The sequence below is a fragment of the Phaseolus vulgaris genome, chromosome 9 (genome assembly GCF_051622355.1).
Source record: "Phaseolus vulgaris cultivar YP4 chromosome 9, ASM5162235v1, whole genome shotgun sequence".
NCBI lineage: Eukaryota > Viridiplantae > Streptophyta > Magnoliopsida > Fabales > Fabaceae > Phaseolus > Phaseolus vulgaris.
In genome coordinates, this window is record NC_143506.1 from 39,951,959 (window position 1) to 39,976,124 (window position 24,166).

General features: G+C 28.6%; 2 protein-coding genes across 3 annotated transcripts; both read right to left on the reverse strand.

The window, feature by feature from the left end:
• Positions 1 to 11,033: 11,033 nt before the first annotated feature.
• LOC137822085 (isoflavone 3'-O-methyltransferase 4) lies at positions 11,034 to 12,996 on the reverse strand. The gene is made up of 4 exons (XM_068626990.2): positions 12,435 to 12,996; positions 12,043 to 12,353; positions 11,767 to 11,831; positions 11,034 to 11,502 (listed from the first exon to the last, which is right to left on the reverse strand). The coding sequence occupies exons 1-4, from the start codon at positions 12,923 to 12,925 to the stop codon at positions 11,206 to 11,208; spliced, it is 1,164 nt and encodes a 387-aa protein (XP_068483091.2). The 5' UTR covers positions 12,926 to 12,996; the 3' UTR covers positions 11,034 to 11,205.
• An 8,899-nt stretch (positions 12,997 to 21,895) lies between these two features.
• On the reverse strand, positions 21,896 to 23,911 carry LOC150025318 (isoflavone 3'-O-methyltransferase 4-like). 2 transcript variants are annotated; one of them, XM_090295832.1, is made up of 4 exons: positions 23,356 to 23,911; positions 22,618 to 22,928; positions 22,441 to 22,505; positions 21,896 to 22,325 (listed from the first exon to the last, which is right to left on the reverse strand). In XM_090295832.1, exons 1-4 carry the CDS (start codon positions 23,763 to 23,765, stop codon positions 22,029 to 22,031), a joined length of 1,083 nt encoding a protein of 360 aa, XP_090151958.1. In that variant the 5' UTR covers positions 23,766 to 23,911; the 3' UTR covers positions 21,896 to 22,028. The 2 variants fall into 2 exon arrangements, with proteins under 2 accessions (XP_090151958.1, XP_090151957.1); XM_090295831.1 differs by having other exon boundaries at positions 22,441 to 22,514; positions 23,356 to 23,891.
• Positions 23,912 to 24,166: the final 255 nt, after the last annotated feature.

Below are 24,166 nucleotides of genomic sequence, written 5' to 3' on the forward strand. Positions count from 1 at the left end.
AAAATATATTGTAATTTATTTTATTAAAAATATATTAAAATATTAAAAAAGTAAATTGAAAAAAATGAAAATATGTTTTTATTTAATTTAAGAAAACTTATTTAATTAGTTATTTTGACGATTCAATAAACACGTTTTTTTTTTGTTTTATTGATGAATGTTCTTTTTGAAAATTCTACTATATGAAAATTCAACTATGAAAATTCAAGTATCTTTTTTCTACAAGAGTATGTTTTTCTATAAGAGTATTTTAAGGGTATAGTTTTGTCAACACAATCATTTTTGTTTGTAACAAGTAGAATCAGTATTATAAATAGTTTTTCTTTTCCATTATAATCAAAGCTTTACCTTTTTCATAACTTCTGTAATAAATTTTCATTAAATAGTAACGTAGAGTGCAAAAATAAAATTTTAATTCTGATTTAGAACAATATTAAAAAACCTTATGATATTTGGTACAATATTCTGAATAACAAAAAATATTTTATTTCTTATAAGCAAAAATATAATTTCCTATTCTAACAAATTTAAAAATTATTTTAAATTAAAATTTTGAATTTTTAAAAAATTAGAGAAATTTGAATTTGAAAAAAAAGAAAAAGAATCCAAATTTTACAATTTTACCCTTTAAATAACTACTTTTTTTTAAATTCAAATAATTCTTTCGAATAAAAAATAATCTACACGATAAAAAAATTGCATACAAGAAACTTAAAAAATTACTTATTTTTTTAATAATTTCTAATAAAAATATTTTTATAATTTTATAATATATTTTTATTTCAATATAAAGAAAAAAAGTGTAATTATTCATCTTTAAAAAATAATTTTGTTTATTATATAAAATAAATAATTGAATATTTTTTTATTTTAAAATAATAAATAACTTCTTTTTTTAAAACTAATTGATATATATGGATGATAATTTTTACCTTATATAATTAATTTTTTAAATGAAGAATAAAATATATTCTAAATTCATGTTTTTCTATATATAGTAAGATTCTAAATTATATTTTATAATAAAATGTAAAAAAATAAAAAATACACGTAGGTCTGTGTTTTCGTTAATTAGTAATAATAATAAAAAGGATAAAAGTAATATATTGATTTTAAAACAATATGCAGAAAGTTTAATTTTCGGATTCTGTATAAATGGTCAAAATGTCACCTTTTTTTCATTAAAAGTGATGCATATAACGAAAAATTCATTACTCCAATCTCTTATAGTCAAATTGTTGGAATGGAGTTCCCATTTTGTCATGGTTTGTTAATGCTTTATTAATATAATTTTGGCAAAAAATTGATGTTTGATACAAAACTTAAGAATTAAAAAAATTAAAATCTTTTACTAAATTAATTTATACACAAGATAATTTTAATTTTTAAAAGTGCATTTTTTTATTCTTTGAAATATTTATAAAATTTGTCTAAACATACTATTTAATACATGAAACAATAATATTCAAGCTTTACGAAAAATAAATATTAAAGTAAATACAATCAATCACTATCATGGTCAAAAGTCTTCTCACAATTCAAATTTAAATTTGATTTCTTTAAGCTAACTCCTTTATGCACTACAATAAAATCATGAAATAGAAACCAATTTTTAGAAACCAAAATAATTAGTTTCTAAATTTGGTAGCAAAAACCTTGGTTGCTAATTAGATACTAATTTAGAAACTATTTAACAATAATATAAAATAATAGAAACTAATTTAGAAACCAAATTTCTTTTTAGTTTCTAAAATGGTCTCTAATTTAGTTTCTATTGTAACTAATTATTTTGGTCTCTAAAAATTGGTTTCTATTTCATGATTTTCTTGTAGTGATGAAATTTGTATTATTTTAATAATATATGATACTAATTAATCATTTACATATTAAATAAAAAATAATAATCACACAATATAATATAATCACTAGCGCAGAAATGCTAATCAAATCTTGTAGTTAAGTTTATAGTTTATTTTACTGCAACAGCCAGGTTTATCACCCAAGTTTTTACAGTGTCCAAGGAAGAGTTAACCACTAGACCAGACAAATCCTTTGATCATATTATCATTTTTATTATACTTATTATTATTAACATAATTTATACATATTAATATAATTATTATTAATAATAATAAAATAAATTATATTCATATTATTAATATTATTAATATTTATTAATATTATTCATATTATTAATATTTATTAATATTATTACTATTATTATTATTATTATTATTATTATTATTATTATTATTATTATTAATATTATTATTAATAACTAGTGGGAACACGAGCACTCATGTGCTGTATCCGCATTTTTCATTTTTACTATTTATATATTCATATAATTTTAATAAATATTAAATTATATGAGAAGATATGTAAATTATCTAAATGCATCATTGATAATAGTTTTATTAAGATTTTATGTTAATTTTTTTTTATATTTTCATTTTATTATTTTTGAATATTAAATTTTGATTAAACTTGGGTGTAATCTTGAACTTTGTAAGGTTATCAAGGTTAAAATTAAGGTTTAAAAAAAATGGACCAGCAAACAATGTCAAAACATAATGCAAATGGTTGTATGTTGGAAGTTGCGGAATCTATCACCATATCAATTGAATCCACATCTTCCATGGCAAAGAAGTTGAAAAAAATAAAATAATAAACTAAATACAAATTACCAAACTTCCAACATATCTAATAGATCAAAGCACAGTAGACATAAAAACTTTGCCCGCAAAGCTGGGCTTAAAATTCATTCAAAAATATATATAAAAAAAAATTAAGAAAGCAATAGAAACAAAAATGTTCAAATCATATAACAATGAGACACGTCTCTGCTTCGAACGCTTTGGGAAGTGCGAGAAGGAAGAAGCAATGGTGGTCGTTGTTGTACAGTGGTGATTGAAGAGGGACTAAGATGGGTGAGAGTAGGAGAAGAACATGGAGCGTGAAGGAAGAGAGTTCAAAATGTGTCAAAATTTATGAGCTTTTTTTTTTTCTTTGGATGCAACGGGTGAAATTACTCCTTATAAGAAAGTGGAAGAAAGTGGTAACCGCTCAACTACTCCTTATAAGGGAGTGAATGTAACTGGTGAAAACTATTCCTTCGTAAGAAAGTGGATGTAAATGGTGACGGTGGAAACTACTGAAGAAAGTGGTAACCGCTCAGTAATAATCAAATTGTTCACGTTTGGCCACTACTCACATTTCCTAATATTTATTTCTCTCTCATGAAACAGACACTCTCTCTCGTTATGCAATTAATTTTCAAAATAAATTATCTCTTTCAATTCAAACGGTTGTTCCATTTATTTCAAATATTTTATTAAATTTATTTCTCTCTCATACAACAGACACTCTTTCATTATGGAATTAATTTTCAAAATAAATTATCTCTTTCAATTCATAACCACTCCTCCACCTCTCTTTCAATTCATAACCGTTCCTCCACCTCTCTTTCAATTCATAAATGTTCCTCCACCTCTCTTTCAATTCATAACCGTTCCTCCACCTCTCTTTCAATTCATAAATGTCCACTACGTATATTAAATATTGTAGAAAAAATAAGAAAGGGCACAATGACCATAATACAATAATAAAATTAAAAATTAATATAAGGATAAAATGGGAAAAAATTAAGAGCAGTTAAGAGGGAATAAGAAATGATACAATGACCATAATACAATAATAAAATTAAATATTAATATAAGGATAAAATATGAAAAAAAATTAAGAGAAGTTAAAAGGGGAATCCCCTTTATATATACTAGCGGGAACACAGGCGCTCTCGCGCAGGTGTATCCGCATTTTTTTATTTTTGTTTTTAATGTATATCTATATTTTATTTTTATTATTATGTATCTAATATTTTATTTTTATAATTATTGTATTTTTTTATTTTTTCTATTAATGTTATTATTATTATTATGTATCAATATTTTCTATTTTTACTGATTTGACTATTCATTAAATCTATAATAGTTTGATTTTAATTAGTATTTCAAACTAAAAGAAACTTAGGTCTTAATTAATACATTGTTTTAGTGATTATAGTAATATTTAACCTTTTAAATCAAATATATAGACGATCATATATATACTCATTTTGTTTTAACATAGATTGTGAAAATTATGTCATAAAAATATTTTTTTAAATGCATATTGATTGAATATTATTAAAACTCATTAAATTTAGTAAAATTATGTTTATTATGGTTTACGAAATAATTTTAAAAGACCTCCTATTAAATTATGTTCCACAACATAAAAAAAAATCAGATATTCATAAATAAAAATATAAAGTTATCACTTTCCATTTTTTTATAAACTAAAATAAGATAATGCATAAAATAAAAAAAATATAAACCAAAATAAGATAATGCATAAAATAAAAAATTGAAACATTTTACATACTAATTTGACTGTTCAAATTTGAAGTAGAGTAATGATGAAAAAACATTATTCTATAATTGCGAAGGTGAAATTAGAGTATGAGAAGTTATCACTTTCCATTTTTTTTTATAATTTAATATAAAGCAAAGCAAAAAAGTTAAAATTGTTTGAATTATAATGTAGTGCAATATTGAGAAAATATAGGTCCTATGTTTTTTAGTCTTGAGTATAGGCTAGACCCTCATTAGACACAACAAAACCTTCATAATCATTAGACAACAAAACCTGCATAGTTTCTTGAAAACAAATAAACCTTGGAGAGATGCTCCTAGAACACCATTGTCGAGATTTTCCCAATCACGGATCCAAAGCCACTGCAAAAAAAAACTCCAAAAACTCACAAACAATCCATGAAAAGTGCAAGATTAATCAAAGAAATGAAAGTATGATTTTACATGAAAGTGAAAAGGAAAGAGAAAAGAAAAGTGAGAAGTATGGTAAAAAAAAGAATGTGTTATGTGTAGTGGAGAGAGAAAGTGGGAAGTAGGTACCTATATAGGAGAGAGAAAGTGGAAAGTAGGATACGTGAGTTATGTGTAATCGAGAATATCAGTTTAAATAAAAAAAAAAGTAACGTACTAAATCTCCACTCTCCTACTAAAGTGGTCCACAAAATATTACAAATATCTTTAATTTTTTATTTAATAAAAAAAAAGATCTTTAAAACAGAAAAGTAACTAATCACTCTCTCCACTCTCCCCACCCTCTCCACTCTCTCCACAATTAAATAATAACAAATAAAATAAATTTTAAAATTATTTTATTAATTTTTGAAATTATAAAATGTCCAAATAACCAAAATAAATTAATACAATAAATTATTAAGTAAGGATAAAATAGAAAAAAGAATTAAGAGCAATTAAGAGGTGAATAAGAAATGACAAAATGACCATAATACAATAATAAAAATAAATATTAATATAAGGATAAAATAGGAAAAAAAATTTAGAGCAGTTAAGAGGGGAATCCCCTTTATATAATATATATATATAATATATATATATATATATATATATATATATAGGTATAGATGTATAGATATTATTATTAACATTATTATTATATTCATATTATTAATATTAATATTGTTAATAATAATAAGTATAATAAAAATCATAATCATAGTAAAGCATTTGCTTGGTGTAGTGGTTAAATTTTCTTTGAGTTATTATTCACGTGAAAATCAACTTTAGATTTAACTCAAATTCATAATATTTCTCTTATAAGTTTCATAACACTTTGCGGTTATACTTATATAATTAAAATGTAAGTTAAATAAAGTTTTCATTTACTTCTATGATTAAAATGTTTTATTTTTAATTGTTGAGTAATATTCAACAAAGAACAGATAGATATCAACATTTGTTTTAGAATTTAGGGTGAAAATAAACCATTCTAGTTGACTCAACTTCTGTAATTATTCATAATACACTTATTCACGTGTTTAGTTGACATTTCTCCAATATTTATAGTTAAAATGCATGTGCATGGCTATATTATTTCCAGATCCGATCGGAAGCTAGCGTAAATAAAGAGCTAGCACTAATATTTGAAGGTATATAATATAAATAACATTTTTTGTTAAACATTGATTAGATGATATGATTGGCAAATTAAAACACTTGTAAATTACGGTTTTCATGGAAAACTCAATTTCTTTATAGCACTTAAGAATAACGAAGTTAATAATAGATGAGACATTAAAGAGAGGATAAGCAGATGAGAGATAAAAGAGAATCTATACGTAACAATAAATTAATACATAAAGAATTAATTAATATTAAAATTGGTGACTTATCATCATATTTTTTTTTTCTTTTGACTAAGTTGATGTATTTTTTTTATAATTTTTATTTTTATTTAAGTTTGTTTATTTTAGATTTATTGAATCTGTTTTTTATTTTGAAATAGTGAAATTTTGAATAAGTCTATGTAGAAATATATATATAATAGGATCTAATTTTTTGATGTAGTATATTGAGTAGATTTTTTTTTTATAAGTGTTGGAGTATTCCTTTGTATTTCTATTTTTTTTATTTGCTAAAGAAAATGGTTAAGAGAAAATATTAAGTGTTGAGGAAATGGTACTATTGTAGTTGGAAATTCCATTTATAAATAACACCTGACTTCTCATGGAAATTCCATTTATAAATTCAAGAATCTTTCTTATCCTCTCTTATCCTTTTCTCTCCCAAAAGATACATTAACTGTTGTTCCTGATTCTTTTCTCATTCAAACAAGTTCTTTCTCCATTCCAACTTCCAAAACTACTCTAGATTGACTGTCATCTCCCCTCCTAGCCAAATGTAAGCTTCTTTATTAGAACAAATGGAAAACATCATTGGAAGATTGACCTTGAGAAACATATTTCTCGTCCATTTGTCCTCCTATAACCTTATCTCTCTCTCGTTATCTACCTCCCATAAAATTATCCTAAAGTTGTCTTTCTAACACTCAAGAAACCAAATTTCTTTCAAATTCCACCACAAAAAAAATAAAAAATATGATCTACAATTCTTTTACACCCAAAAATCTCTTCAACCTCCATACTTAGAATCCAGTACTTTTTCCCACAAATCTTTCTTCTCATCGCCTAAGAGCCAAATCCACATTTGATAATTTTAATGTACACATTTAAAAGGTAAACCATATTTAATAAAAGATTATTCATAACTTTAACATAAATCTAATATTTCTCTCGTTATTTTTCTTTTGTGGTAATTTTATCAACAAATAAGTAACATCACTATTAAAGGTTAAGTTAAACATGTGTGTTTTTCTTACGTAATTTTTTACATGACTCCATGTCATCATGAATCAAATTAAAACTATTGTTAACTAAAATAAGATAAAAGAAATTGTGTTCACTACCACCACTTAATTTAAAAATTAAAATGAAATATTAAGATATTAAAATAAATTTCAATTTATTTCCTTTTCTTGCATCAAGTTAGCAGCGATCAACAAAATTGAATAAAAAATAAACTTTTACTTCATTTCTTTCCTTCCATTATTTCTTCTTTTCATATTTTCTTATTATTTTTATATCTTTTTTTCAAAAAAAATTTCTGTCGTTCATACTTTTCCATTATTTTTTTTTTAATTTCTCACTTCATTTTTCATTTTTTTTCAAAATCAAATTTTATTTTACAATAATTGACGTTGACATGTACAGGATTATTTTCACCTTTATGATATTTCAGTTTAGAATCATATTTTCATCATATTTCAGTTTAGAATAATTATTTTCATCATATTTAATAAAAAATAATTTTAAAGATAAAAAATAATATAAACTAAAAATTTATTGATATTTAAAATAATTTTTATTATTAATAAAAAATATAAAATAATTTCCAAATTAATATATAACATTAACCATCAAAGTTTTACCTACTAGTCAATATAATAATTAATTATTTTTTTTAATTAAAGAAAATAATCAAATCAAGTAGTTTAACTTCAAATTAAAACTTTGTATTCATTTAGTTATATTAGGTTTCTAGGATTAAAAAAATCTTTAAAGATAAACTCGTTGTCGAAATGAAAAAATAAAATTTTGATAAGACATTAGTGATTGAAAATATTTTCTATAATTAACAATAAAAAATAAAATAAATAGAAGTACTATGATTACTTTAATTCATAGTAAAAAAAGCTTCATTCTAAAAAAGATGAGGGATCCTAATAAACAACCGTCTTCCCAAAAAACAAGATTGAAGACCTTGTTTGATGGGTAAAGTAACATGAATAATAAAGTGTAGCAACATTAAAGATCTTGGAATTGATTATGAATGAGAAATTTTTTATATAGTCTATTTTAAACTCATAATTATCTAAGTATAATGCATTTCAAATGACCTATAATACCGTGATCAATAAGTAGAATGTGCATGAATTGCACTGTTGGTTCAATAAGAGATAGAATTTAAAAATTAGTAAAATAATTTAGTTCATCATGTAAGCGATCAAGAAAATCAAGGAACTAGATTTTTTGTGTGTGAAGAAACATGATACAAGGAAAAAAATGTTAAAGATTAATCATGCATCTATAAAAATCTAGAAAAAATAATTAAAAGACAATAATGATCATTTATGAGATAAACTGAACATGTTGGTTTTCATAGTAAATGGATCAAGTGGATCAAAGGTTGCATGGAGTCTACCTCTGTGTCTGTGTTGGTTAACGGAAGTCCTACTGAAGAGTTCTACCCTCTGAGAGGGTTGAGGCAGAAGACCTACTAGCTCCGTTCCTCTTTCTAGTTGTAGCTGAATGTTTGACTGGGTTAGTTAGGAAAGCTATTAAGTCCAACATGCTTACTAGGGTGAAGGTGGGGAGGAACGAGGTTGAATCTTGTGTGCTTCAGTTTATTGATGACACTATTTTCATGTGAGAAAGACTCTTACTCTAATGTGTTCACTCTGAAAGAAATTCTAAGGTGTTATGAGTTGACTTCTAGGTTAAAAATTAATTTTCATAAATCAATGTTGGTAGGTATTAATTTGGTTAGGAGTAACCTTGATTGCTATGCAAGATGTCTTAACTGTACTCTTATGTGGACACAGTTTAAATACCTGGGTCTTGAAGTTGGTGTTAATATGAGAAAAAAGGAGTCTTGGGAGCCAGTTTTGAATAAAATTAGTACGCGGCTTAGTGTTTGGAAGGGTAGATTCTTATCTTTGTCAGGGAGAATTTGCTTAATTAAGTTGGTGCTCACAACCTTACCTCTCTTTCATCTCTCTTTCTATAAAGCGTCAGAGTCCGTATATAGTAGAATCATAAGTATTCAAAGGAAGTTTCTTTGGGGTTGGGGAAAGGATAATAGAGTTATCTCTTGGGTCAGTTCGGAAAACGTATGCAAACCTATGAAGTAAGGTGGATTGGGGTCAGAGACATTAGAAAGTTCAATGAAGCTCTTTTGGCCAAATGGAAATGGTGTTTGGTGAGTGAAGAACGAGGAAAGTGAAAGGATATTTTAATTTCTAAATATGGAGTTGAATCAAGTCAACGTCACTAACCCAAGAAGTACCAGTCTTGGTGGTGGAGGGATTTGTCTAAAGTTTGTGGCGAGGATAATGTAGAAGGGTGGTTTAAAGAAGCTCTGGTCTGGAAAGTGGGCTTTGGGGATAAAGTCAGATTCTATTAGGATGTCTGGGCAGGTGATAATAAGCTTATCTCGTTGTATTCGAGGTTGCATTCTATATCTTTGAACAAAAGGCTGACAGTGGGTGAGGTTGGAGGGTGGGAAAACTCAATTTGAAAATGGTGGCTTAGATGGAGGAGAACTAAATTCGAGTGAGAATCCTTACAAAGAAGAAGAAATGATAAGGCTTATCTTCACAGATTTTCTGAACATGGAGGCACAAGACTGTCAATTGTGGGGAGGTAACATCACAAACGTGTATGGTGCCTATGCTTTAGATGAATAGATATTTTGTTCGTCCAATATAAGGACCTGAGATTCCATTTCAAGAACTTATATTTAGTGCATTTGAGCTCTAAGAAGAATAAGGTGTGGACAGGATTGTGGAGTGGCCGTAGTAAGTCCCTGACGCGCGGAAGAAATCTTCCAAATAACACAGATCTTGTCAATCTATGAGGAAGCTACAGTAGGGCAGAAGAGATGTGCTATGAGGTTCAGTATGCTGCGGTTTTGAAGCAGTCATGCTACTATTAGAAGCATTCTGTTTAGCACGGAATCTGTCGGATGGGAGGACTCTGAACTCATTAAAAAGCTGGAGGGAAATAAGAGGTATTGGTTGTTATTTGTTAAGCTCTGTTAAGGATGTTGTTATGGGAAGCTTGCAGATTACAATCCTCTCTATATGGACGACAAGAAGTTGTGCAACCTCTTGTTGTAGAAGGTGCAGAAGTATGTGGGATTATGGAGGGCCAGGTGTTGCTGGTGTTTTTTGGAAGATGAAGGAGGGCTAATATATGTGGCCTTATACCTAGTATCCATATTAGTTCTGTTTTTTGTTTAGCAGTTCTATACTCATATTTTGTTAGACAAAGTTGGAAAGGTTTAAAGAAGTGTAGGGGAATAAACTTTGACAAGGGAAGAACTTTTTACTGGGTCTTCTATAAAGGTTGGAGTATTAATGAAATACCTTATTATTTTTATTTAGTCACTAAAAAAATCATCAACAAATGTGTATGAATTACACAACATGTTCAAGAAGAAAGTGAATTTAAAAATTAGGAAAGTAACTTAGTTGATTATGAAAATCATAAAAAAAAACCAGAATTTTTTATGTGAAGAAGCATGATATAGGGAAAAGGATGTTAAAAGGTTAATATGCATCTATTAAAATCTAGAAATATTAATTAAGACAATAAATATCCTTTTTTTGAGAAATATGAACATTTTTAGAAGGATTTCTCAAGACGTTAAAAAAGAAGGATATTATGCATGTTTCTAATGAGATTTAACTAAAGTTTTCATAATACACATTGGATTGATTCTGAATTTACTAGAGATTATTTAGTGCATAAATCATAAATTCAAAATAAATAAAAAAATTCTTCATGAAAATAGTGAAAACTCCAGTGGAAACGTTCTAATCTTATCTTTGCATATTTCAATTGTTTTATTTTATTAATATAAAAAGTGAATATAACATGATATATTACACACCAGGAGTTTATTCTGTTATTTTAAAATTATAAAAATAAACACATAAAACACATAAAGAAGCAATTAGAAATAAAGCAGAGGAAGTAGAGGTAAAGAGCATAATGGTCTACTTGAAGAACTCCATAACCCAAAAATTGTTTACATGACATTCATATCTGATGCCACTGAATCCAGCTGCTCTTGCCAATTTCATGAACTCTTCTTCACATCGTTCTTTACCTCCCTCGTGCTGAGTCATCATCAAAACATCCAGTTGTGAAACCCCCTTATAAGCATTACTAGTCTCTGGTGTTTTTGGAAGAACTGCCTCCACAACTATCACCTTTCCATCATCAGGAATTGCATCATAACAATTCTTCAACAGCTTCACACAATGTTCATCACTCCAATCATGAACTATCCACTGCACAGTTTACTTAATGTCAAAGCTCATTGAAGATTGGTATAAGTTTCATGCATCAGTTTCAATAAATCAAACTTTCAATCAACTGCTATTCATATTCAACATAAGAAACACGTTCGTAGTGGTTAGAAGTTTAAGCTAAAGTAAAAAGGGTGTTTGATAAAAGGAGAGATTCCTCTCCTCTTTAAAATTAAATACTATATATTTCCCTAGCACCCATCATTATGAATTGACCAAAATCCCCTGTAACACAGCCACACTTACCTTCATAAATATGGCGTCTCCTTTAGGCACATTTTCAAACATATCTCCCCCAACGTGTTCCACTCCTGCAATATTAGGTACCTTTTGCTTTTAAAACTCAACATCATATATTATTAACAAAGAAAGTATTGGACTCTAAGCAAGTAAATAGTACACACTATTTATGTTATTGTCTTGTAAAACTCTAAATTTACCAAATAAGTCTTCAAAGGACAAAAAGAACATTTTTTTTTTAATTTTGCAGAACCACAGAATTGGAATGTGTAAGGATGATACCAGGATAGGAAGGAGCCTCTTGAATGACATGAGGCAAGTCGAAATTGATGCCATGAATATGAGGGTATTTAGAAGTGATCAAGTTAATGTTGATTCCAAGACCACCAGCAACATCTACCAGTGTTTTTATGCCCTCAAAACCTTTGTAGGATTCCAGAACCTTCTTCATAACCAAAGTGGTGTGATTGATCATAGCTGTGTTGAAAACCTTGTTGAATCTTGAGTCCAAACGTGGATAGTCAAAAGCATGAGTGCCATAAACCCTGTTGAATGGAACACCCCCCTCCCTAATTGCATCTTTCAGCTCACTCCTATTTTAAAACATACCAATATGTTTGTGAGGGAAAAGGAGATAAAATGATAATAGTTGAGAGAGAGAGAGAGAGTTGAACCAGCTTTGTAGGAAGATTTTGTCTTGGAGTAAGGCCATCACGGGCCCCAAGGAAACTCCATCAGAATTGGGAGCAAAGAATGCGGCGACGGGAGTCATGGTGTAGAGGCGGTGAAAGGTGGGAGGAAGACGGTGGTCGGAAGTGAGGGAAGAGTTAAGAATGGAGTGAGAAGAAAGAAGTGCAAGGAGACGATCTATCATTGAGGCTGCTTCTGGGTTACTGCAACCAATCTTTGATGCTATTTCCTTAGCAGACACCTTAGCACCTTCTCCGGCTTCTTTCAGCACCTCAAAGACTCCCAGCTCCGTCGCCGATTGCACTGCCATGGAAAGGACCACGGAAGTCGCAAGCTGCATGGCACGGGAGAAGCTTTCTGCATCTTCTTCCTTCCTCTTCTCTTCATCATTCAGCGTTGAATCTGGAAGGCTTGCCATCTCCACTTCAACCTGCAATCGTTCACCAACTTCTCCACTATATATTAAACCATCCATTGAAAACCTTTATACTTTATTATTCTGAGATACTTATAATAATTTGGGTGTTGATATGTCAACACCACAATAAAAAACCATTCGTTGACAAATCAATAAAATAATATTTTAATTATATTTAATTTATTTTAAATTTTCAAATATTATTATAATATAATGTTAAGTATATGCTTTTTATTGTGTGTAGGATAATATTTTTTAGTTATAAGGCATTATTTTAAAGAGACAACACTAATATTTTGAAGGTAATAAATAACATTTTTTAATAAACATTGTTTATGGTGGTGTGGTGGCTAGCTAAGAACTTTATTATGAGTCTAAATAATTGATTAGATGATTGGCAAATTAATACAATTGTAAATGGAAAACCCAATTTCCTTATAAATAACACCTCTGACCTTTGATGGAGCTTGAGAAGTTTGTTGCATGGATTAGGGTTTTTGATATATAAAAGCTTTTCAATCCTTATAAATTAATATAATGAAATATGTAGTAGCAGAAATAGTTGTAGACAAAATAATATTATCTGAATGCGGTGTTTTAGCTAGGTATTCAGTGAAATCAGACCGCCACAATTTAATTCATTTTGATGGAAAATTGTGCGTACAACAGTTTCCAATGAGATAGTATATCCCTCAAAGATAGACTCAAATTGAAGATCAAGAATTATTGAAAATCAAAATTATGATTTAACTTCAAAATATTTATACTTACTTAAATAAATCTTAATTTATTTCCTTTTCTTGCATCAAGTTAGCATGGATCAAAAAAATTGTATAAAAAAAATAGACTTTTAGTTCAATTCTTTCCTTATCATTATTTCTTCTTTTCATATATTTTTCTAATTATTATTCTTTATTTTTTTTTTAAGTTTCCTCTGCCTCACACTTTTCCATTCTTTTGTTTAAAATTTCTTGCTTCATTTGTATTTTTTTTTTTCAAAACCAAATTTTATTGTGTGTTCAAGATCACTTTCATCTTTATCATATTTTAATTTAGAAAATTATCTTCTTCTTATTTGAAAATCTCACAATTCCTTTTTCTCTGTTGATATTTGATTTTTTTTTTATCTGTAATGAATTAATTAAATAAAAAGAAACTCTTTCCAACATGTATACATAGAACTCCTAATAAAACTACCTACAATACATGCATGCTAACTAAGAGACACACCACTTAGTTCCAAAAGAGCTATGTAATTACAACCCCAAAACCTGCTTCAAACCAACAAACAAAACCTGTTAGTACATATAGGCATAGCTTGCTACCAGCCCACCAAGCAAGCCACTAACACTCTAACCAGAAAGCAAAACAACAACATCTCAGACACCTTCCTCGGTAAGCAGAAACCAGATGAGAAAGCAGTTGCTACTCCATGATCTCTTCTCCCTTACATTCTATACAATATGGCATATCTGCACCTTTGTAACCAGCTTCTACCAGGAAACCCTTAGTAGAAAAACATCAACAAGATAAAGCTACACTTTTATAGAATCTACATAACACATTAAACAGAGGAAAAACATGTGTGCTTGGCTGTGATTGACCACCAGCTCACTGCTGCATGACCTGAAAAAAAGCAATAGACTATACCAGAACCTATACCTGTTCAATTCACTCTGCACCGAAAAACAAGAAACAACTCTTTTGGTCGTTAGACTTGCTCTCCACTCATGGCAGACAACTATACCAAACACCACCGCATGCAGCATCAAGCTTTAAATTACTGCATCAGAGTAATAAAATCTATCCTCCAGAAAGCACTAATCCGAACCATTTCCTGTCTATACCTTCCTTGACCTGCAGAAACCTGTATGGTCAGGACTACACCACACAACACCCAGCACAAGAACCACCCTCTTAGCACTCTGCTACCAACCCCTGCAGCACTAGAGCCTGCACCACGGCAGTGGGTCTTGGACCCTCTTTTCTAGACACAACTCCTCTAAAATAAAATCCAAAGAAACACTTTCTACCCTGCTTAAGCTCACACCCAGTTACTTAAAGCTTTTAACGCATATAGACGGATTAAGTACCCAATCCACAAAGGAGTAGTTGAAGGTATATGTCCTATGCTTCATCCATAACCACGACTTGAGCTGAGTCATATGAAAAACCTCTTCAACATTTACAACTCCCTCCTTAAAAAGAATAGAGTTTCTCTAGTTAATTACAAGATTATGCAGATATATTTTCCAGATGCACACACACTGATATTAGATTGAAAAACAGTGAAACACAAAAACAGCAAACCTTAATTCCAAATAATGTGATTTAGGTTCAGTTAAGGGCTTGACAATTAGTGAGGCAATCTATCACACTCAACTTGTTTTACTAGCCTTTAACAGATTATCAGTGTTCTTATTGAAACCAGACAGTTTTCCAGAAATTAAGAACAGTATGCACAGCGCCCAGAAAGAACAGATTTATTTTCAATTGAACAGATTTATTTCTTTGCTGTTTTATCAATTATGCAGAAACGAAATTGCAGAGAGTGAGAGAGAATGAACACAAGCAGTTATACTGGTTCACTCAACTGAGCTACATCCAGTATTCACCAAAACCAGGTGGAAATCACTAAAACACAGTACAACCAAGTACAATTCCCACTGTTCTTGAAACCTACAAGAACTTAGGTACTCTTGCTGAAAAAACCTATTTCAGCTCACACACACTCTCCAAGAAAACCTATCAAGAAGAGTGTTCAACCAAACAATTACAAGAAATGAGAAGTGAAACGACTACACCTGATTGAGGATACAAAGATCTGCCTTAAACCAGTAGGCAAGATTGCTAGAACAGTAGCAGCACCTCACACCAAGCTTTTGGAACCAAACCAAGAACAAGCACTTTGTGATTTTTGAAATCTTTTAAGAACAAATGCTAATCCTTTGTAAACTCTTAATTCTCTGCTGTCAAAACTTGTTTTTGCAAATGTATGAACAACTTTTAAACTCAGAAACAAGTTTGCATTTTATAGAAAACCAACTTATAACAGATTTTTGAAAAACAGTTAAAGCTGTTATAAAATGAACAGATTGAAAATAAAATGAACAGATTTATTTTCAAAAGCAGTTAGAGAATTTGTTAAGTGAGGAGACTTAGTCAACCATTCTGGTGCTGAGATAAAACTGAAAATCGTTTAAGCTTGACATGGCACCAGAGACAAAAAGAATCTATTCATTTACAGATGAACAGATTTATTTTTCAAAACGAAAACAGAGAAAGTTTAACTATTTAAAACTCAGTCGTTTTGAAAGATAGAAGACTTAGTCAAAATACATGATGCACAAAATCTATTTTTTACAAGACTTAACCAAGGCATCAGTGTAAAAATGAATTTGTTTACTTAGAAAAGAACAGATTTATTTTTTATGCAGTAAACGTGTTTTTTGTAAAATAGTTTAAGAAAACTTATGCTTGTTCTTATCACATGGCCAGTGGTTATGAGGTGAGTTACTCAGCAAAAAGCCCTCTTAAACAACCTCTAAGCACTGCCTAAGACACACTTAAAGCAAAACAAAAATACACATGAAATGTACATAAAAGTCTTCATCAAACACAATCTTGAAGGGGCAGCAACCATCTTCAACAATCTCCCCCTGTTTGATGGAGACAAATTCCCATAGCTAACCTCATAGCTTTGTTGCTTTAAGAACCTGCACTGCACCAGATTTTAAACCAGAAAAAAACAGCAGTATTGCATAACATGAGAAATGGTTTTAAGGTGCAGAATTAACTCCCTGTTTCAGCTAGCTTCACCTAGCATGGTGAGCTATTTTTCAGCAGCTATTTTTCTCCCCCTTTGGATTCATCAAACATCATATAAGCATAGGGAAAACAAAAATGAAACAAAATCCATAACCATAATAGTTCAGAAAATAAAACCATATTGTTCAGCATTACAGACATTTGAAAACTGATAAAGAAAGCATTAAAAACAGAAGACTACTGGTCTGACACAAATAGATGTTGACATGATCCCTCCTTGGTCTGACACAAAACACTTTAGTTAGTTGATAAAAATAATCATATCCAATAGTTCAACTTCAAATTAAAATTTTGTATCTATTTGATTATATTGGTTTAGGTCTCAAGGATTTGAAGAATTTTTAACTTTTTTTTAACTATTACTTGGATAAAAAGTAACTTTCAATAGTTTGATTATTGAAGTTGGTAGTCTGTGTACTGAAATTAAATAGATAAATGTAGATGTGTAGAAGGACTCTTGAAATTGATGATGATATGTAATGTAACACTACCAGAAAATCATGAAATAGTAACCAATTTTAGAAAAAAATAATAATTAGTTGTTATAGTGACTAAATTAGAGACCATTTTAGAAACTAAAAAAAACTTTTGCCTTCTAAATTAGTTTCTATTATGGTTATATAGTTTATAAATTGGTATTTAATTAGCTACCAAAGTTTTTGGTATCAAATTAGATTCTAAATAATTAGTAGTTAAAACCTTGGTAGCTAATTAAATACCAATTTAAAAACTATTTAACAATAATAAAAACTAATTTAGAAACGAATTTTTTTTAGTCTCTAAAATGGTCTCTAATTTAGTCATTATAACAACTAATTATTTATTGTTTCTAAAATTGGTTTCTATTTCAAGATTTTCTTGTAGTGTAAGGTTCAAATTGAGTATTATTATTAGTAACGCTATAAGAAAATAATTAAATATCAATTAATTTAGATAAAAAAATTAATTATTATATTGATTAATCTATAAATTAAAAAATTATTAATATTTACATTAGTTTCTATTAGTAATAAAAGTTTATAAAATAGTTTTTAAATTATTTAACCTTAACTATCAAGGTTTTAGTACTAATTACTTAAAATTATAAATTAGTCATTCATTTAATTAAAGACTATTTTATAATCTAAAGTAGTTAGTAACTAAAATCTTGGTAGCTAATATTATATATCAATTTGAAAATTATAAATTTTTATTAATAATAGAAACTAATTACTAATAATTTTTTAGTTTATAAAATAATATCTAAGTTAATAATATAATGACTAATTGTTTTTTATCTCTAAATTAGTTCTTATTTAATGATTTTTTTATAGTGTAAAATATTCTTTAACTAAGTCCAAAACTATGTTTAACCCTAGTTAGGACTATGAAATTTATTAGAATTGATTTTCGATTGGTTTTTAACTTTATGCACAAATTGTTGTTTTCTCCATATCTTATTTGAGTGTTGAGATTGCTCTAGTGATGCTCAAGTGATAACTTTAATCTTAAGTGCACAACATCAGTTTGAGTAAGAGAGAGAAATTAACGATTCTCTTTTGTCTTGAAATTTATCACTCAGATGATGATTGGTCGCTAAAGTGATGGTCACTTTAGCAATGGAGTTTTGTAGGTTTGACTAAGTTTTTTATTTACCTTTTCTTAAAGGGTTTATCATTAAAGTGTTGCTTTAAAGTTCAAGCCGTGATAAATATTGATCAAGCAAAATATTATAGCTTGTGTGAGAAAGATTTGCTTTAATTTAGATACTACACAGAGCATGAGTAAGAAGTTTAAGTGATAAAAACTCTTTCAAACCACATTACACAACTAACTTCAGTGAAGAAACTCTGGTGACATATTTTCATGTGTTTTTTTATTAGTTAGTTAAGCATCTATCTTCACTTAAATGATGTTGCATTGGTTTAGACAATTATTGAAATTGTTATTAATAAAATACCAATACAAGAAAATTTGTTATTTCATACTGGATTTGGATTCATATATAAATTTGCACCTACCTTCAAATTTTACCAACAAATTATTACTCCAGATAAAATTGAGTTACTTTGTTAATGAAAATGCCGTTATTAGTTTTATAGTTCAACCAATATTTAAACTGTCACTATTAGTGTTTTAATGACAATATAACAAAAAATTATCATCCTAAATGGACTCAATAATGATGAATAATAAAGCAAAATCTGTCAAAAAAATAAAAAATAAAATTTTGATGGAACACTAATAAGTACGTTGACGACCATAAAGTTCGAGAGTCAAATACTATGCATAAACAAATTGTAGCAAGACTTAAGATCTTGGGATCGACTATAAATGAAAAAAATCTTTATAAAATTTATTTTAAACTCATCATTATCTGAGTATAGCTCATTTTAAATGACCAATAATACCATAGCACAACAAGTTGGTTCAAGAAACACTAGTACAAAATATGAAAATAATGACCATTTATTTAGTGCGGCTTTGCGCTTAAACGCATTTGCAAAAAACGCGGTGACATTTTTGAAATTAAATTGTTTTACAAATGCGGTTCTAGAGTAAGACCGCATTTGTAAATCAATTCAAATTATTTACAAATGCGGTCTTTACTATGACCGCATTTGTAATTAATTTCACATTGATTTACAAATGCGATCTTACTCTAGAACCACATTTGTAAAACAATTTTACCGTACATTGATTTATTGATCTGTGTACTTGGTAGTTTGAGTACTGAAATTAGATGGATTCTTGAAATTGATGATGGTATGGAAAGTAAGGTTCAAATTGAGTATTATTATTAATAATGTTATAAGAAAATAATTAAATAGTTATTAATTTGGATAAAAATAATTATTATTATATTGATTAACTTGATACTATTTTATAAAATAAAAAGTTATTGGCTACATAAGTTTTTATTAGTAATAAAAGTTTATAAAATAGTTTTAAATTGATATTTAATATTAACTATAAATAGTTTATAAAGGTTTTAATAATAATTACTTTACATTATAAATTAGTCACTTATTTAATTAATTAAAGACTCTAAAATAGTTAGTAACTAAAATCTTGGTAGCTAATATTATATATCAATTTGAAAAATATTTTATAAATTTTTATTAATAATAGAAACTATTTACTAATAATTTTTTAGTTTATAAAATAGTATCTAACTTAATAATATAATGACTAATTATTTTTTATCTTTAAATTAGTTGTTATTTAATTATTTTTTTGTAGTGTAAAATATTATTTAACTTAGTCTAAAACTATGTTTAACCCTTGTTAGGACTATGAAATTTATTAGAATTGGTTTTCGATGAGTTTTGAGCTTTATGTAGAAATTGTTGTTTTCTCCATATCTTATTTGAGTCTTGAGATTTTTCGACTCACACGATAACTATAATATTAAGTGCACAATATCATTACTTGAGTAAGAGAGAAGAAATAACAATTCTCTTTTTCTCTTGAAATTTATCGCTCAAATGATGATTGGTCGCTAAAGTGATGATCACTTTAGCAATGGAGTTTTGGAGGTTTGACTAAGTTTTCATTTACCTTTTTCTTAAGTTAGAGAAGGGTGTATCATTAAAGTGTTGTTTTAAAATTCAAGTAATGAGAAATATTGATCAAGCAACATATTGTAGCTTGAGTGAGAAAGATCTTGATAAATAATTTTGCTTTAATTTAGATAGTACACAAAGCATGGGTAAGACGCTTAAGTGATAAAAACTCTTTCAAACCACATTACACAACTTGAGTAGTGGTTCACATTTATTTTATTTATTTTTTATTGTTGATAAAAAAAAATACAACTTGAGTGAAGAAACTTTGGTGACATATTTTCATGTGTTTTTTTATTAGTTACTTAGGCAACCTATCTTCACTTAAGTTGATTGATTTATACTGGATTTGGATTCATATATAAATTTTCACCTACCTTCAAATTTTACCTACGAATTATTATTACAGGTAAAATTGAGTTACCTTGTCAATGAAAATGTCATTGTAAGTTTTATAGTTCAATCAAGACTTAAACCGTCACTATTAGTGTTTTAATGACAATTTAGCACAAAATTATCATCCTAAATGGACTCAATAATGATGAATAATAAAGACAAATCTGTCAAGAAAATAAAAAAGAAAAATTGATGGAATGCTAATAAGTACGTTGACCACCATAAAGTTTGAGGAGTCAAATACTACTCATAAACAAATTGTAGCAAAACTTAAGATATTGGAATTGACTATGAATGAAAAAATCCTTATAAAATTTATTTTAAACTTATCATTATCTGAGTATAGCTCATTTCAAATAACCTATAATACCATATTAAAAAATGGAATGTATCAAATTGCACAACAACTTGGTTCAAGAAAGAACAAGGTTTAAAAATTAGGAAAAGTAACTTAGTTTATTATGTAAGTCATAAAAAAAGTTAAAGAACTAGAAAAAAATTTATGAGAAAACATGATATAGGTATGTTAAAGGTTAATCAAACATCTAAAAATCTAAAAGACAATAATCGTCATTTATGTGAAAAACTTTCATATTTTGAGAAGGATTACTGAAAACATAAAGTTTTGGTTCAAAAGAAGGTAAAACTTAATGTTTACCTATACTAATCAAATTTAACTAAAGGAGGGATTACTTAGTGTTTAAATCATAAGTTTAAATAAAATATTCTTTATAAAAAAAATAAAGTGATGAAAACTCTAGTGGAAGCGGTCTGATCTTATCTTTTACATATTTTAATTTTTTTAATTTTATTTTATTAATATGAAAAGTGAATATAACATAATATATTACACACCATGAGTTTATTCTGTTACTTTAAAATGTATAAAAACAAACATGAAACACATAAACAAGCAATTAGAAATAACACTAAGGAAATTATCTCAGTTAAAGAAATTCATGAAATAAAAACTAATTTTAAGAACAAAAAATAATTAGTTCGTTATAGTGATTAAATTAGAAACATTTTATAAATTAAAAAAACTTTTGGTTTCTAAACTAGTTCCTATCATTATTAAATAGTTTTCTCTAATTAACTACCAAAGTTTAAACTACCAATTATTTAGATTTTAAAATATTCTTTAATTTAGTCACTATAACTCCCAATTTTTTTTTTATGTCTTACAACTAAAGTATCCTAGGTATATGTGTTTGTTGATTTTTCGGTGAATTGTATTTGTAGAGATAATCCATGTATAAGGGTTGGAACGCTCCTAAAATGTTTCATTTATTTTATTTTATATATTCACTGTTGATAAAAAATATTAATTATTTTTTATCTTTAAAATTGATTTTTATTTCATATAATTATAGGATAAGAGACAGATTCTTCTACTTGATGAACTCCATAACCTCTAAAATGTTGACGTGACATTCATATCTGATGCCACTGAATCCAGCTGCTCTTGCCAATTCCATGAACTCTTCTTCACATCGCTCTTTACCTCCTGGGTTCTGAGTCATCATCGCAACATCCATTTGTGCAACCCCCTTATAAGCATTATTAGTCTCTGGTAACTTTGGAAGAATTGACTCCACAACTATCACCTTTCCATCATCAGGAATTGCATCATAGCAATTCTTCAACAGCTTCACACAATGTTCATCACTCCAGTCATGAAGTATCCACTGTACAATTACTTAATGTCAAACCCCATTGAATATAACTCATGCATCAGTTTGAACTAAACTCTTTTTTCAACCAACTATTATTCATATATTTCCCTCCTCACTGACACTTTACCTTCATAAATATGGTGTCTCCTTTAGGCACACTTTCAAACATGTCTCCCTCAACGTGTTCCACTCCTGCAAAATCTTATTGTCTTGTAAAATCTCAAAGTTGACCAAATAAGTCTTCAAAAGACGAAAAGAACATATTTTTTTTTTAAATTTAGATTGGAACGTGTAAGGGTGATACCAGGATAGGAAGGAGCATCTCGAATGACATGAGGCAAGTCGAAATTGATGCCATGAATATCAGGGTATTTAGAAGTGACCAAGTTAATGTTGATTCCAAGACCACCACCAACATCCACCAGTGTTTTTATGCCCTCAAAACCTTTGTAGGATTCCACAACCTTCTTCATCACCAAAGTGGTGTGATTGATCATTGCTGTGTTGAAAGCCTTATTGAATCTTGAGTCCAAACGTGGATAGTCAAAAGCATGAGTGCCATGAACCCTGTTGAATGGAATACCCCCCTCCCTAATTGCATCTTTCAGCTCACTCCTAATAATGTATAAACAAACTTATTTCACTTGAGCAAATGAAGAAACATTTACTTCCAATCACATAATTTAGCAGATCGCATACAATCATAATGCTGAAATAGCAAACCCTGTTTTGACTCAATCATGTGGCTTTATTCTTTTATTTTATCACAACACTTATCACCCGCATTAAATTTGAACTATTGTATCCCTTTGATTAGCAAGAGAGAGAATGAAAGATTGCAACATCAAGGAGTCAAAACTGTGACCAACGACAAACAAATTGCACACAGACCATGACAAAGTTTGTAGAGAATCATCACTAGTTTTTTTGGTATAATTTAAGAGTGAAGTGTTGGATTTCTTTAAGATTTTACTTTAGATCAATTGAAGGTTTTGATCCTTTAAAAAAAATAATATAATAGTTGAAAGAGAGTGAGTTGAACCAGCTTTGTAGGAAGATTTTGTCTTGGACCAAGGCCATCGCGGGCCACAACGAAACTCCATCAGAATTGGGAACAAAGAATGCGGCGACGGGAGTCATGGTGTAGAGCCGGTGAAAGGTGGGAGGAACACGGTGGTCGGAAGCGAGGGAAGAGTTAAGAATGGAGTGAGAAGAAAGAAGTGCGAGGAGACGATCTAGCATTGAGGCTGCTTCTGGGTTACTGCAACTAATCTTTGATGCTATTTCCTTAGCAGAAAGCTTAGCACCTTCTCCCGCTTCTTGCAGCACCTCAAACACTCCCAGCTCCGTCGCCGATTGCACTGCCATCGGAAGGACCACCGAACCTACAATCTCCATGGCTCGCGAGAAGCTTTCTGCATCTTCTATTTCTGAATCTGGAAGGGTTGCCATCTCCACTTGAACACCTGCAAATCACTCACAACTTCCACACCTTAAACTAGTATATATTTACACACTACTCTTCTTCTTTCCCTTACGAAGACAAGAAAGAGAAGAGAAGGGAAGAAAAAAGAAGAGAAGGGAAGAAAAAAGAAGAGGTCTATATATAAAGGGAAAAAATCTTATCCTTAACCTTCCTTTTTCAGTGCTTTTTTTTAAGGTATTTTTTTACAAATTAAACAATTTTCTTCTTTAATTTTATAGTTTTGAATAGGCTGCTATATATTAACACATTCAACCCTAAAAACACACATTTCCCGTTATAATAAGTTAATATTTTATTTTATTTTTTAATTTAATAATATTATTATATTATTATAAACAGTGTCAAATGTAATTTTTTTTACTGTTTA

What these genes read in the sequence shown, in the direction of transcription:
- LOC137822085 (XM_068626990.2), bottom strand. Translation starts at nt 12,925, where the DNA reads ATGGATGGTTTAATATATAGTGGAGAAGTTGGTGAACGATTGCAGGTT. An exon ending in AAAATCTTCCTACAAAGCTG is followed by an intron (nt 12,354 to 12,434) that starts GTTCAACTCTCT and finishes GTTTTAAAATAG; the next exon opens with GAGTGAGCTGAAAGATGCAA. An exon ending in GAGACGCCATATTTATGAAG is followed by an intron (nt 11,503 to 11,766) that starts GTAAGTGTGGCT and finishes TAAACTGTGCAG; the next exon opens with TGGATAGTTCATGATTGGAG.
- LOC150025318 (XM_090295831.1), bottom strand. Translation starts at nt 23,765, where the DNA reads ATGGCAACCCTTCCAGATTCAGAAATAGAAGATGCAGAAAGCTTCTCG. An exon ending in AAAATCTTCCTACAAAGCTG is followed by an intron (nt 22,929 to 23,355) that starts GTTCAACTCACT and finishes ATACATTATTAG; the next exon opens with GAGTGAGCTGAAAGATGCAA. An exon ending in GAGACACCATATTTATGAAG is followed by an intron (nt 22,326 to 22,440) that starts GTAAAGTGTCAG and finishes GTAATTGTACAG; the next exon opens with TGGATACTTCATGACTGGAG.